This window comes from Tasmannia lanceolata, unplaced genomic scaffold (assembly GCF_043159265.1).
Source record: "Tasmannia lanceolata isolate RefF3 unplaced genomic scaffold, GAP_Taslan_0.1 ptg000008l, whole genome shotgun sequence".
Classification (NCBI taxonomy): domain Eukaryota; kingdom Viridiplantae; phylum Streptophyta; class Magnoliopsida; order Canellales; family Winteraceae; genus Tasmannia; species Tasmannia lanceolata.
Genome location: NW_027518685.1, coordinates 34877501 through 34891131, shown reverse-complemented (window position 1 = coordinate 34891131; position 13631 = coordinate 34877501). Strand labels below are relative to the sequence as shown.

The window sequence follows — 13631 nt, the reverse complement described above, 5'->3', positions numbered from 1 at the left end:
GCTGATTGCCACATACACTGCTGCTGGGTGTCCCAAGTAATCCAAAGGGCAGATATATCACTTCCCTTCTCTAAAATATTAGAGGGGATTTGCTTTGGTCCATCGCAAAAGGCATTTCGCAAAACCTTTGTTGCATGAGAGCAGCCACCTCATCAATAATGACAAAGTCTGTTGAAAAGTGAGCCTATACGTGGCTGCTCTCTCATGCAACAGAGGTTACCCCGAAATGCCTTTTGTGATGGACCCTAGCAAATCCCATATTAGAGGGCATTTTTGTAAAATAATATAATAAATTTATGTCTGTTCCACGGGCTTTTGTGACTTGTCTGAATCTGATCAGTAAGAGTTTCGGATACTTCCAGCGTCCAGAAATGTGTCCATGATCCTGGTAGTATATGCCCAGGTCATGTGTTCCATGGTCCCGGTATCTAGGTCATGTCCTAAGTTCGGATTTGGATGGTCCATCAGACTGTCCGGGTCCATATACACACCTGCCCATCCTTTATTTTGTGGGGATTCGACAAACCTATGATATTGATTATTGAAGCCCCCCACTTCACCTAATTAATACTTGTGCAGGGCCCTAGCAGGACAGCGTATCCTTCTCTCCGTCAATTTCTTTCTCAGTAGAAAGAGGAGGAGGGTAAGGAATGGAGTCAGTGTTAGAGATCTCTTTACCTTCACTCCATTTATTTTCTCAATCAATTCCAAAACTAACCATCTCAACCCTTCGTTTCTACCCCAGTATTTCCCCCCAAAACCGGGCGAGATTCGTGGTATCTTGCTCTTCTGAAACTATGCAGGATATCTCCGTCGAGAATAAGCCTAAAGAGCAGAAGCTATGGGGCGGGCGATTCTCAGAGAGCGTGACGGATGTTGTGGAGAAGTTCAGCGAGTCGGTATCGTTTGATAAGGAGCTTTACAAGCATGATATCATGGGGAGTAGGGCTCATGCTACAATGCTTGCAGCACAGGTGTTTGATCTTTTTTTTTATCCTCTCTCTATCTCTGCATTTTGCCCTTGTATCCGTCTTGATGTTTCATTTCAAAAATTGTACCTTTGATTTTTTGAGCATGCAATACTACTCATTTTCAATAAACTGGGGTAATCTGATTCAGAGTTTGTGAGATTCTGGCACTAAAAAGTTGGAAATTTAGTGTGACGCGGCGCAAATCCTGTTCCATCGGGCAGGTGGGTGCTGGGATGGAGAGTCCTTGAGTCACCTGCGCTCACAGACAAATGGTTAGGGACGACCCGGAGTATGAACTCCGGGGAACCCTTCGACACTCAAGTCAGAAAAGGCATCAGAATGAGGACTGGACACTAAGCTTAGCGGTCCAATTAGGATGTGCGCACCTGGGGAGAATGGGTGTGTACGTATTACCTTTGGAGTGGAGTGGATGGTACCCTTTTATGGGTGGAGATTCCGTATGCTCGCGGGTATGATGTGACAGTGACTTGACACTGTGTCATCGCGCCTTCACGCATTGGCAGCGGTGTAGTAAAGTGAGCCAAAAGTGACAAGTCGATGATGTGATGTGATAGGTGAGAGGCGTTGTCTCCAATGTTAGACAGATGCCGGGATCTTGTTTGAAGTAGGCTGGAAGGTAAATTGATCTTGCATGATTCGTCGTTATCGATGGTGGCGATGGGACATTGCATGATCTCTCAGGTTAGCGGAGTGAGTCAGCAGGTGAGGGCGTCATGAAGGGTCCCAAGGGGCTTTCCACCCATCTGAGGGCGAACGCCACGAGGTGTCACTCGGGTGGAGGCCTTTCGCCTGAGGGTCCCTTGCACAGTCGGCTGCCTAACTCGTTATTCCGTTAGGTGGAGTAGTTGGCGGCATTCGGCGTTGTGACCGGCCGAGTTGTTTTGCCCAGTTAGGAGGTGAGGGCGTCATGAAGGGTCCCAAGGGGCTTTCCACCCATCCGAGGGTGAACGCCACGAGGCGTCACTCTGGAGGAGGCCTTTCGCCTGAGGGTCCCTTGCACAGTCGGCTGCCTGACTCGTTATTCTGTTAGGTGGATTAGTTGGTTGCATTCGGCGTTGTGACCGGCCGAGTTGTTTTGCCCAGTCTTTGCGGGGGCTGCCACACATTGACATGAAGTGGGTAGTCCGATTTTATCCCAAACATATAAGCCCCCCCTCACTTCCTCGAGTCGGTATGGGTTGAGGAAGTAGTCTCGGTCGGCGTGCTTTCGGGGTTCAAGATGGGTCTTCGACGGATGTTTCCTGGATGGCACTGGCGAATGATTTGTCTTGAAGGTAGTACCAGATACCAGGTCGCGGTGTAGTGGATCGTCGGAGACGTTTCGCCATCCGGGATTTGCACGTTGCGAAGTTGGCGAGATTTCCGGTGCATGGAATGCAGCAATGAAGTTAATGTGCATGCGTGCATTATGCGAAAGTTTGTGTTTTTAGTTCCTGGATAAGGGGAGCGCCGTAAGGATGGTAATAACGGTGGAATGGGGGTGAGATCCACGTGCTATTGACCACGAACTAGGCCATGAATGTGCGGCGGTTGAATTCTATAAAAAAGGCTTTATGTGCTTCGCTTGTTGGCATTTCATGCATACGCCTTCCATTTCTGCTCTTCCCACTGTGTTTCCTGTCTCTTATGCATGACGTTTCTCCTGCCTTCACACTTGGTGATATTTGGAGTGGATTGCCTTTTTCTCTCCGTTGGACCAACTGGCTGAGGAGGTATTGGGCGAGCTTAGACCAAGACACAGAGAAGATGGGCCTGAGGTGGGCTTCAACTTGTTGTTGTCTAAAGCCAGACTCTCCATCGGCATGTGTGGAGGGTTCGTCTTGTGTTTCGCTCGTGGTAAGAGGAGTCGCCCCTTGTCTCGACCGTGGTGTTGGGAAGGGGATTGACTCACGACGTCTTCCGTTCGTGCTTCGAGCGGATGGGGACGAAGACGTCAACAACTGTCTTCAGACGGCATAACCCATGAACTCGGCGTCGCATGCCTTGAGCTCCTCCTTGGAGAATTTTTCCTCGCTGATCTTCCCCGAGGGTCGCAGCTCGTAAGAGGAATCCAATGAATAGGGATCAGAGGAAGCTCGCTTTCGTGTGTTATGTCCATTTGCTAACTCCGAGTGGTTCCGTCGTGTCTTTTATTTTCCCTTTTCCTTTTTAATTTTGTAACGGCTGTGGGCCTTACTTGTAGGTCCTTAATAACGAATAAAATATCTCCTTTTGGCCTGGGCTGTGCACCGTTATTTTCAATGTACTCTGCCTGCTGAGGCAGCTGCTGTTGGCTTTAATTTCTTTTTGTCTGTCGGAGGACTTGCCGCTGCAATGACTTTCTAGCTAGGAAGCATGGGTACTCTCCCGGGGCTCCCGTACCCGCACCCGACACGTATGGGTGCGGGTACGTCTGGGGTACGTACCCCATTTTAAAAATAAAGAAAAGAAATAGTTTTGGTGGTTGGGTGCGTGTCGGGTGCGCACCACGCGTACCCGACACGTTCTGCTTCTTCCTGCTGCTTCTCTTTCCTCTCCTGTACTTCTCTCTACTTTCCTGTACTCGGTATTTACATGTAAACCATTTAGGTAAATGCCCATTTACTTAAGATTTACATGTAAATAATGGAATACCCCCCTTTTGGATTTATTAAAAATAGTTTCAACACCCAAATCTAAAAGGAAAAAAAGTCAACTCTCCAGTTCTAGTACAAAATTCAAAGAAAAAGGGTCGGGTCAAAATTTTAACATTCTTAACTTCCAAACGGTGGGGTATTTTTCAAATTTTAAAAATTCATAAAATCTATCGTGTCCAAACATTATTAAATCCCAAAAGTCCGGTAAGAAAAATCTCATAATTTGGTCTCTAAAAATTATTCATCTTGTCAGGCACTGGTCAACACACTGGTGACAGACTTTTTTTTCTAATGAATGATGTATTGATGCCTCATGTTCTGAAATATGGAACTTAATCACTTATGAAATGAAGAGTAATATTAGAATTTTCCATTTTGGTGATGTTATTGTTATTTGATTGCTCTACAATTTTTTTTTTTAATTTTTATAAATATATAATAAAATATTAAAATATATTATTATATTCGGCGTACCCGAACGTACCCGCACCCAGTTTTTTTGGCAAATCACGTACCCACGTACCCGTGTCGTGTCGTACCCGCACCCCATACCCGTACCCGTGCTTCATAGCTTTCTAGTAGTCTCTTTTCTTGTTCTTTATTTGTCTTCTCTGTCTCTGTATATCGTAATGTTGGCCATCGGGTAGTGCTACTCCGGAAGGCCACTCTGGGGTGCCGAGAGGGACCTCCTGAGCGATTCAGAGTTTGTCACATGGTGCACTTTGAGGGACAGATTCGTTCAAGGCACACGATTTGGATATTTCACCTGATCAAGAGCTTTACAAACACGATATCATGGGGAGTAGGGCTCATTCTGCAATGCTTGCAGAACAGTTGTTTGATCTTTTTCAGATCTTCCCTATCTGTGTATTGTACCTGTTTTTAGATGTATTTGTCTTGATCTTTCATTTGAAACATTAACTCAACTCAACTCAAGCCTTTGTCCCAATCTAGTTGGGGTCGGCTAATGAATCCTTTAGAAAATTTTCATGAAGAAGGTGAAAGGATCTACCCGGCTCAAATTGACTAAATCTAATCCTGACACTAGTTGGGTTCGTCTAGTGAAACATTATTTCTTTAATTTTTTGAGCATGCAATCGAACTCTTTTTCAATATAAGTAGCATAATCTGAATTAGAGTTTGTGAGATTCGGCGCTGAAATGTTGGAAATTTAGTGGACTCTCTCTCTTTAGACCTTGTTTGGATTGCAGGAATTTTATAGAAATGTTTAGAAATGAAAAATATTTCTAAAAATTCTTACTTTTTTTACACGGAAAAAGATAATTTGAATCAACATTTTCAATTTTTACTCAGAGGGACCTTCAATGTATGATATTATCCCTCTAAATTAACCATAATCATATCATTTCCTTCTAAGTTGAGGAAAAGAAAAAAAAATTCCTATAAAAATTCCATCAGAAATGTTTTTCTTGCGATCAAAAGTCCAAACAGGGCCTTAGGGAACTAAATTTGACTATTCACGCTCTCTACGGATAGCACCACGATTTTTCTTGCAAGATTGAAATATTTGGAAATAATTACTTACTTTCATCTTCAGTTAGATGATACTAAAACTACATTTCTTCTCCGAATTCTGCGGCTGCAATGCAAGGTTCCATTTATTGTTGCCGTTTGTAAAGCATCCAATTACTCCGAGAGCTTAAGCTGTTAGAGTTGGTGTTATTTAAACATTTATACTTTAACATTCCCCCTCACGTGTGGCTCTCTTTCTTTTGGGGTTGGCCGTACACGTGGCACATGTGGGCCCTCTTTTGTGTTGCCCTTACAAGTGGGTTTTTAATATCAAGGAGTTGTTGGGTTTTTAACCCAGGACCTGCTGTGAGGCAATAGCTCTGATACCATGTGAAACATCCAATTACTCCGAGAACTTATCTGTTAGAGTTGGTATTATTTGATCATTTATACTTTAAACAAAAAAAAAAGTTTCATTTGTTGTTACTTGTTCAAGGAACCCTGCCTTGTATGTTTTAATCTTCCTCTTTAGAGCTCTTCCGCCTCTTTCATCAGTTGGGTTGATATTTTTCTTTCCTGTTCGATGACTGCCAACAAAGTTTTCTCCAAGTACTTAAAGCAATGCCACTTTACATTCGTTTTTATACATGCAAGTGCCCTCAATGTTCTATTACCCATGTTTGATGTACCTTCAGGTCGTTTGAGGCGGTTTCCGGTTGATGGGTGAACATTGCTAAAAGGTTGAAGATGTGGATTAACGTGGTGGACCTTAAGGTGTAGGAGCTTGTGAATCTTGTGGGCTTTCCTATTATCTTGGTCCATATTGGTACTAACAAACCATGTTGGGCCTGGTTGCTGAAAGATTGATAAGAAACTTGCCATACGGAAGAAAAGCCATCTCTGTTTTGGCAATCAAATAACACCAATCATATAATGATTGTCTTCTCTTGCCAACCTTATGGTGTACTTTATGTTGTTAGGATTTATGATGAGATTCCTAGAATGTTAGAAAAACTCCAAACAGACTTTATTTATCTAGGGAGAGGGGAGAAAATGAAAATTAAGCATCTAATGGATTAGAAATAGGTTTGTAAGCCAAAGAAAAGTGGCAGCCTTAGTTGAAGCCATTATGTGTTGAAATTTCTTATGCAAATCAATGCTAGTACTTGTGAAGATCCATCATTTTCTTATTATAAGCTCTCTCGGAGATATTTTATAAAGAAAACAAAAAACTTTTCCTACTTGAGGATTAAAGAATTCTTAAAGGCTTATATTAAAAAAAAGCAATTCTAAAACGCTTGTACGTGGTCATAAACTCATAATTATAAATTCAAGGTTCACTCTAATTTGTTTCAAGTTTCATGTTTGAGTAGAAATTTCTGGTTGACAATATATGTTTCAACCACAAGAGTGCTAAAACCTCAAACAGGATGCTATTTTTTCCTATGTTTTCCATTGTTCTAGCTGCTTTCAAGGGCCCCAAATAGCTATAATAATCTTTCTCAAGAATATTAGTTGGTGAAACTCAATCTTTTGTTCAATATTCTGCAACACATTGTTAATTTATTATAGCAATGTAGGGTTTGATGACTACCAGTGATAGGGACAGCATACTACAAGGTCTTGATGAAATAGAGAGGAAAATTGAAGCAGGGGAATTTGTTTGGAGATCTGATAGGGAGGATGTGCACATGAATATAGAAGCTGCACTTACAGATATGATCGGAGAACCTGCAAAAAAGCTCCATACTGCGAGAAGTCGGAATGATCAAGTTGTGACCGATCTCCGTCTATGGTGTCGGGATGCCATAGATAAGATTCTTGCACGTATCAAACACCTTCAGGTTCTAATTCTTTTTCCTTGTTTCGGGCCTTTATTATAATTGGATTTTTAGTGATTTTTTGCTTTCTTTATGATCTCCACATTCTTTTGCTTTACTTCCAGAAGAACTTTTTTACATTTGTTTCCGCTTGTTTGCGGAACATGATTCCCATCATCGTTCAAATATGTGGCACGTGTCATGCAAATAGAACCGGTGTTTCACTTGAAATGATCCCCACACATGGTTTTTTTTTTCATGCAAATATGTGATGTCAAGAGACTTTTATTTGATGCAATTTTACTTTAGAATGGTAGAATCATGGTGGATGTGTTGACTGAGGGATTGGGTATGTAATCTGTGGAGGCATGATGTGGGAATTACTGCATCTTTACCAAATTATTTCTTCATCCTTATATATTGTATAGTGTACACAAGTTTTATATCATAAGCTTTAGGATAAATGGATGTACCTTACTTGGAACACTGTAGGATTTGTGGCTCAGCTCTCTGCAGTGAAGTTTTCCTTCTCTTGGTTAAGTTCTCATCGATCACATTTGCAGTTCTTCCTGATGAGCAAACGCCCACAGGCCCCTTGAGTCAGATTGTAGGGGAGGTCCTGTATCACAATGCCATTTTGAGCAGACAAGAAGGAAATTTCGGCTACCAACCAAGACCCTCGACCATAGAGGAACAGGGCCAACATTCCCCGAGAGAATTGAGCGATTTATACCATGAAATACCCCAACTTTGGTTCTATGTGGGTCAATCTTTTGTTAGCTTTGAACTTATTCATGATGCAATATCAGTTTGGTGCCAAACATCGAAAGGGATATTATTGACTATTGAAAATTGAGCCATTTATACCATGAAGTACTCCAACTTTGGTTATACTCGGGATACTCTTTTGTTACCTTTTAACTTATGTGTGATGTATTATCATTTTGGTGTGTGATGTATTATCATTTTGGTGGACAGACATTGAAAAGGCTATTCATGAGCTTGAAGTCTTACAAACTGGACTCATATCCAACTAGAGCTATAACTAGGATTTCTCTTCATGACTGTAAAGTACTTCATCTCTCTCGCAACATCCACGTCACTCCCCTTTTGACGTCCTTTAGCTCTGATGAATTTATCTCAAATGCACTACCAGTTCCCTTATTCTTCAAAAGACTGTAAGGAGCATTATAATTACATAAAGACTTTGGCCCTAATAACTGCCAACTACCTGAAATTGACCCCTCCATAAAAAAAAAAAAAAACACCAAAATTATGTGGGGTAACTGACCAACATTCATGAACCTTCTCTTTGTGTCTGATGGGGGGAGTTCTCTTAGTCAACTCTTTGATCTGAAACCTAGAAGTAAATCAAGCAGAAGAGACAAACCTTGGAGCTGGCCTTATAGAAGTATTCCATGTTGTACTAGGAGAAACCTTCACCTGCCTCACAGTACTCTTACAGAAGAATCAAGGAAATAAGTATACCCAAAGGGCTCTTTGATCCAAATGGCATAGTCTCTCATAACCGTAGAAGCCCATATATAACTTGGCTGCAACAAAGAAGTTTTGGGATCCTTCCGTAAATATTTTGGGGGGAGTATTTTGAATATTTTCTAGTCAGTCTATGCCAAAAAATACATGTACTATATGAAGGATGCCCCTTTATCTCTTATCGAAGTATGTTGTTTGCAGAGCAGAAGAGTTGAGAATAAGCACTGATTAGGAATAAGAACTAAGTGATTGCAAGTTTGCCCTAAAAAATTTAAATTAGGGATGTAATTGTTAGTATCTAGCTAATGTCATCAACCTGTTGGCAACTTGGCACTTGCTGTCATAAATATCATGTTGAGTTCTTCCATATGCTGGGTGATCACTTGGGTGATGTTACTGAAATTTATTATTGTTGTTTTGTATCAGAACTTGCATTCTCCTTTCATTTTTTGTCTTCTTTATCTGTCGGTTATGTTTTAACTGATAGAATGATCCAGAATATGAAAATATCACTAGGGTTGTTTCTCCACTTAACAAATTCAACAGATGACACATTTTATTTTTTGCATAAGCTTTTATTGCATTGTAGTTGTTTTGACTTTTGAGCTGTGGCATCTATAATCTTTCTACATAAGCCTGTTCTTTCCACTTCATCATAACTTGGATTGCCCCACCAGATCCCTTCCTTTAATTCATTCTTGAATTATTTGCAGGTGGCACTAGTTAGCTTAGCTATAAAAAACGAAGGCCTTATTGTTCCTGGATATACACATCTTCAAAGGGCACAACCTGTTCTACTCCATCATCTCCTATTGTCATATGTTGAGCAGGTAAAGCAATTCTTATATCATTCTTTTAAATTGTAGTGAAAGGTTTACACTTGTGATAATGTCTTAGTCTTTTACCACTAGCTAGCTTGTGTTTGTGATCTTTTCATCACGTGCTGCCCATGTTATGAAATTGGATACGATGTAGACAGTTGACTCATTTGTGGTAATTATCATTGTACATAGATCGTATTTTTTTTATTTGAATATTTACATAGATCGTATTTTAGAATTACAAAAGACAGTTCACTCTCTTTCCTAGCTCAGAATGTTAAATTTATTTGCTCCAGCCGAATTAAACTGCTGCTATTCTAAGCAGGGCATGCCTTTTAAAAAGGGGAAAAAATGAAAGGACGTGCTCTGATTCTGACCCAGCTAGCTTCACAACACATAGACATGAGAAATGGTGTTGCCACCCACTCTTTTGGCACTTGCTACCCATCTCTTTTATTTACAATTGTTTCATTGATTTTTACAGTTCATTATAAGCTGTGTTGCATGGATTCTTTGCCCCCCTGTGCCGAATCCGTGTCAACACGTCTCCGCACTCGAATCAGACTTGGATTTGCGTGGGACACACCCCGATTCTTGTCATAGCCGTGTCTCACACGTATCCTGTTTTTTCAGCTGAATCCGACTCATCGTTGTGTATTTTAAAATGCGAATCCTATATATTTTCCCTTTAAGTGTGTTTTCTTCTCAACTTTTTTATATGAAAGCACAAGCCATGCTCATCTAATAAAATTCCTAGCGCCTCGACCCTCGACCCCGAACATCGACCCCCTTCCTCCTCCTACTCTCTTAATAAAAACTCTAATGCCTCCACCCTACACCCTCAAAATTTTCATGAATATATATATATATATATATATATATATATATATATATATATATATATATATATATATATATAGCCGACAAAGAATTGTACGGACCACATCATAGGTTGATCCAAACCGTTCGTGTGATGGAACACAACATCAATAGGTTGTGCCCGTAAAATCATTTCCATAGGCTGATCCTAGCCCTCCAATCTATAGAGGTTTGCATAATCTGTTGTTCCTTTGAAGGTGCTCGGAATTTGTAAATATTTTTAAAGGTGTACGGAATTCGTAATATCCTCAAAAAATTAATGAGGAAAAGTAATTTTTTTGTAATTGTCATATTTTGATACCTCTTCTTTTTTGTTTTTTCCGTAATTGTCATATCCAGGTACCCGTTGTCCTTAATTTCCCTCCCAAACTTTACTGCGTAATGATTATTATTGCTAGCTTCTTTCTTTACGTATTATTGCCAGCAACCTTTCAAGAAATAGTATTTCGGTGCAATTTTTCATCACATCTAATAAGACAAATCCCTGAATACATACAATTGCCACTTTCTCCAAACGCGAGACATAGCGTTTGGAGAAGGTGGCTACCAAATCAAGATTCAAAATTACCACCAACGTGTTAATGCCACAGATTTTGCAAATAATTATGAACATTCATACCTTTTTTACCCTCACATAGCTAGTATGTACAGAATGTGGGGAGGGCAAAAAACGGTAAAAATCATCTACATTGACGTGTTAAATGGAGAAAATTCTCTCATTTTCTCTTCTGCTATATATATATATATATATGAGAAAACGGTTCCTACACATATGTGTAGAGAGTTCTCTACACACTAGCTTAAATTACAGTGGGGGCCCACATTGTTTGGGTGATCCAAACCATCCATTTTAAAGGCCCTCACATAGATAGGGTGTCTACAAAAAATCAGATCCATAGGATCATCCCAACCCTACGATTTGTGGAGGTAAAATGGATGGTTTGGATATATATATATATATATATATATATATATATATATATATATATATATATATATATATATAGAGGAAAATGATGGTGAGCTTGAGCTCCCAAAACACATGGGTCCCACATTTTTTGTGGTGATCCAAACCATTCATTTGCAAGGCCGTATCATAGATAGGGTGTGTACAAAAAATCAGCTCCATAGGATCATCCTAACCCATCCAAAAGTGGGTGGCAAAAATGGGCAGATTTGTGGACAAACAGTGTCTGTCCATTTTGCCACCCACTTTTGGATGGGTTAGGATGATCCTATGGAGCTGATTTTTTGTACACACCCTATCTATGATAGGGCCTTGTAAATGAATGGTTTGGATCACCACAAAAATGTGGGACCCATGTGTTTGGGAGCTCAAGCTCACCATAAGGTTGGTGCGCTCAAGCTCACCATCCTTTTCCTCATATATATTTATTATTTTTAATTTTCAAAATTTTATTTTATTCAGAAATTACCAAATCCACGAATCCTACTTTTTGGGATTTGCAGAATCCAACACCTCAAATCCGTGTCTGATCCAGACACACGAATCCGAATCCATGCAACACAGATTATAAGTTTTATGATCCAGTGCGTAAGTTCTACCTAAAAGAATGGGAAAAATACAGTTTCACCCCCTCAACTTTCTGACATTTTCAACTCTAACCCTGACTTTTAAAAGTCACCAACTACACCCCTTGAGGTTTCAATTTATATAAGGTAGACCCCCTCTTTTGAAACACTATCACTGCTAATGAAGATCCCATACCCCTGCTCCAAACCCCACACCTAAATCCAAACACTACCAAAAACACATTGGGCCCACATTGTTTGGATGATCCAAAGCTTTCATTTGATGGGCCCTAACATAGATAGGGTGTGCCCAAAAAATCAGCTCCATAGGATCATCCTAACCCTTCGATCTGTTGACGAACCGTCAACTGAGGGGGTCTACCTTATACAAATTGAAACCTAGAGGGGTGTAGGTGACTTTTAAAAGTCAGGGTTATAGTTGAAAATGTCAGAAAGTTGAGGGGATGCATCTGTATTTTTCCCTAAAAGAATTGGGTGGTAAAAATCAAAACAACTGGGTGGAAATACCAGCTTTCATAAACATTAGATTTTTTTATATAAGGACATGGTCTATTTGTAAAATAGGTGTCAAGTGTGCGTACTAAAAGATGAGTGTATTGGCTCGTTTGTAACGACCCGAATTTTTCGGAGAAACCCGAATCGCTACTAATGACAGAAACTAAATACAACTCCTATGAAAACTGAAGAATAATTTTTTTTTTTTTGATATATAATATAGAACTCAAGTAATATTGATTTAAATCAAAGTTAGAGTTTATCAAAAGTATTCTGACATCAATAATATAAATGAAAAAGACTAGACACTCCAATGACTCGCCACGCTCTTCCTACACTCCCCATTTATTCTCGATGTCGTCCATTGTAGCAAAACTTGTGGGGATTTATTATAGGGGTTAGTTCAATGAACTAAGTAGACTCATTCGGTACCTTAACATACACAATTAAACAACTTTTGAATTTAAAGCATACAACTTAATTCATTAGGTGAGCACGGAACAACAATCATCTCTAAAGAAAGCCTGAAACATTAATAGGGATCACGCTATGACATTTAAACAATGTGAAACAGTTATTCTAGTAAGGCAAACAATGTTTTACGAGTAAGAAACTTATACTTTGTTATTATTATTTGTAATGCATGAGACGACTCATCCAAGACAATCAAGCTCCCTTAGCTTGTTGTCCTGCCCCCCAATACGTTCCACTACCCTCATCTACAGATAGTAGGCATGAGAGACTTTTTACGACGTGTCTACTGACCACTCTGCCTCTTGACATCACAGTCTAAGAGGATGCATTTGCCACCATGGGGGTGCGCTAAAAACCCATGGCCGGCGCGAAATTTCATTATTCCTGGACGACTCATTCCTCCGCCCAATCCACCAAATCATATTTCCCCATGCCATATATTTCATTTATTTACTACCAGTTTTTCCTGCTATGTCATCAATTTTCAATATCCTTATGATATCCATTAGCAATTTTTTTCTTCCAAAGTATTTTCTTTTAACAAGGAATCATAGCATTCCATCATTTGTGAGTATTAGCATCTCATTATTTGTGGGCATAGCATCGTTATTAAATTGATTGCATGCTACTAATATGGCAAAACATGAGAGGGAAATACATATCATTTAACAACAATTATGTCTACAAGTCATTATCATGAACCACTAAGAACCTTCATTGTATACAATTAAATCAATCATAGTCTAGAAGTGTAAGTGTAGGATACCGTCACCTACCTTAACCACTTGAATTGTGAGAGAATCCAACAACTTTTATTATGAGATAATTATTTGGTTCAACCTGAAAATAAGATGCCAAAACATGCTAAGTTTATCAAGGTCTCTAGGTTCTCTTCCTAGGTAAATCATAATTGTCTTTTGTGCTTTTGTACTTTCATGAGGCTCCCGCCATTGCGAGGTCTGGGGATCACGCTATGACATTTAATCATAATTAGTAAATCTTGATTTATATATA

At 39.8% G+C, this 13631-nt stretch overlaps 1 protein-coding gene across 2 annotated transcripts in view; it reads left to right on the top strand.

Annotated features, from left to right (window-relative positions):
- The first annotated feature begins 345 nt into the window (after positions 1-345).
- The window catches only part of LOC143885273 (L-Aspartase-like family protein), a 28190-nt gene continuing 14904 nt past the window's right edge, over positions 346-13631 (top strand). The window contains exons 1-4 of one of the 2 annotated variants that reach the window (XM_077389354.1): positions 347-643; positions 746-974; positions 6661-6924; positions 9108-9224. In XM_077389354.1, coding sequence (XP_077245469.1) covers positions 798-974; positions 6661-6924; positions 9108-9224 — 558 coding nt within the window. In that variant the 5' untranslated portion in view covers positions 347-643; positions 746-797. Of the gene's footprint in view, positions 975-6660; positions 6925-9107; positions 9225-13631 lie in introns of both variants that reach the window. The other variant, XM_077389353.1, reaches the window with a different exon arrangement.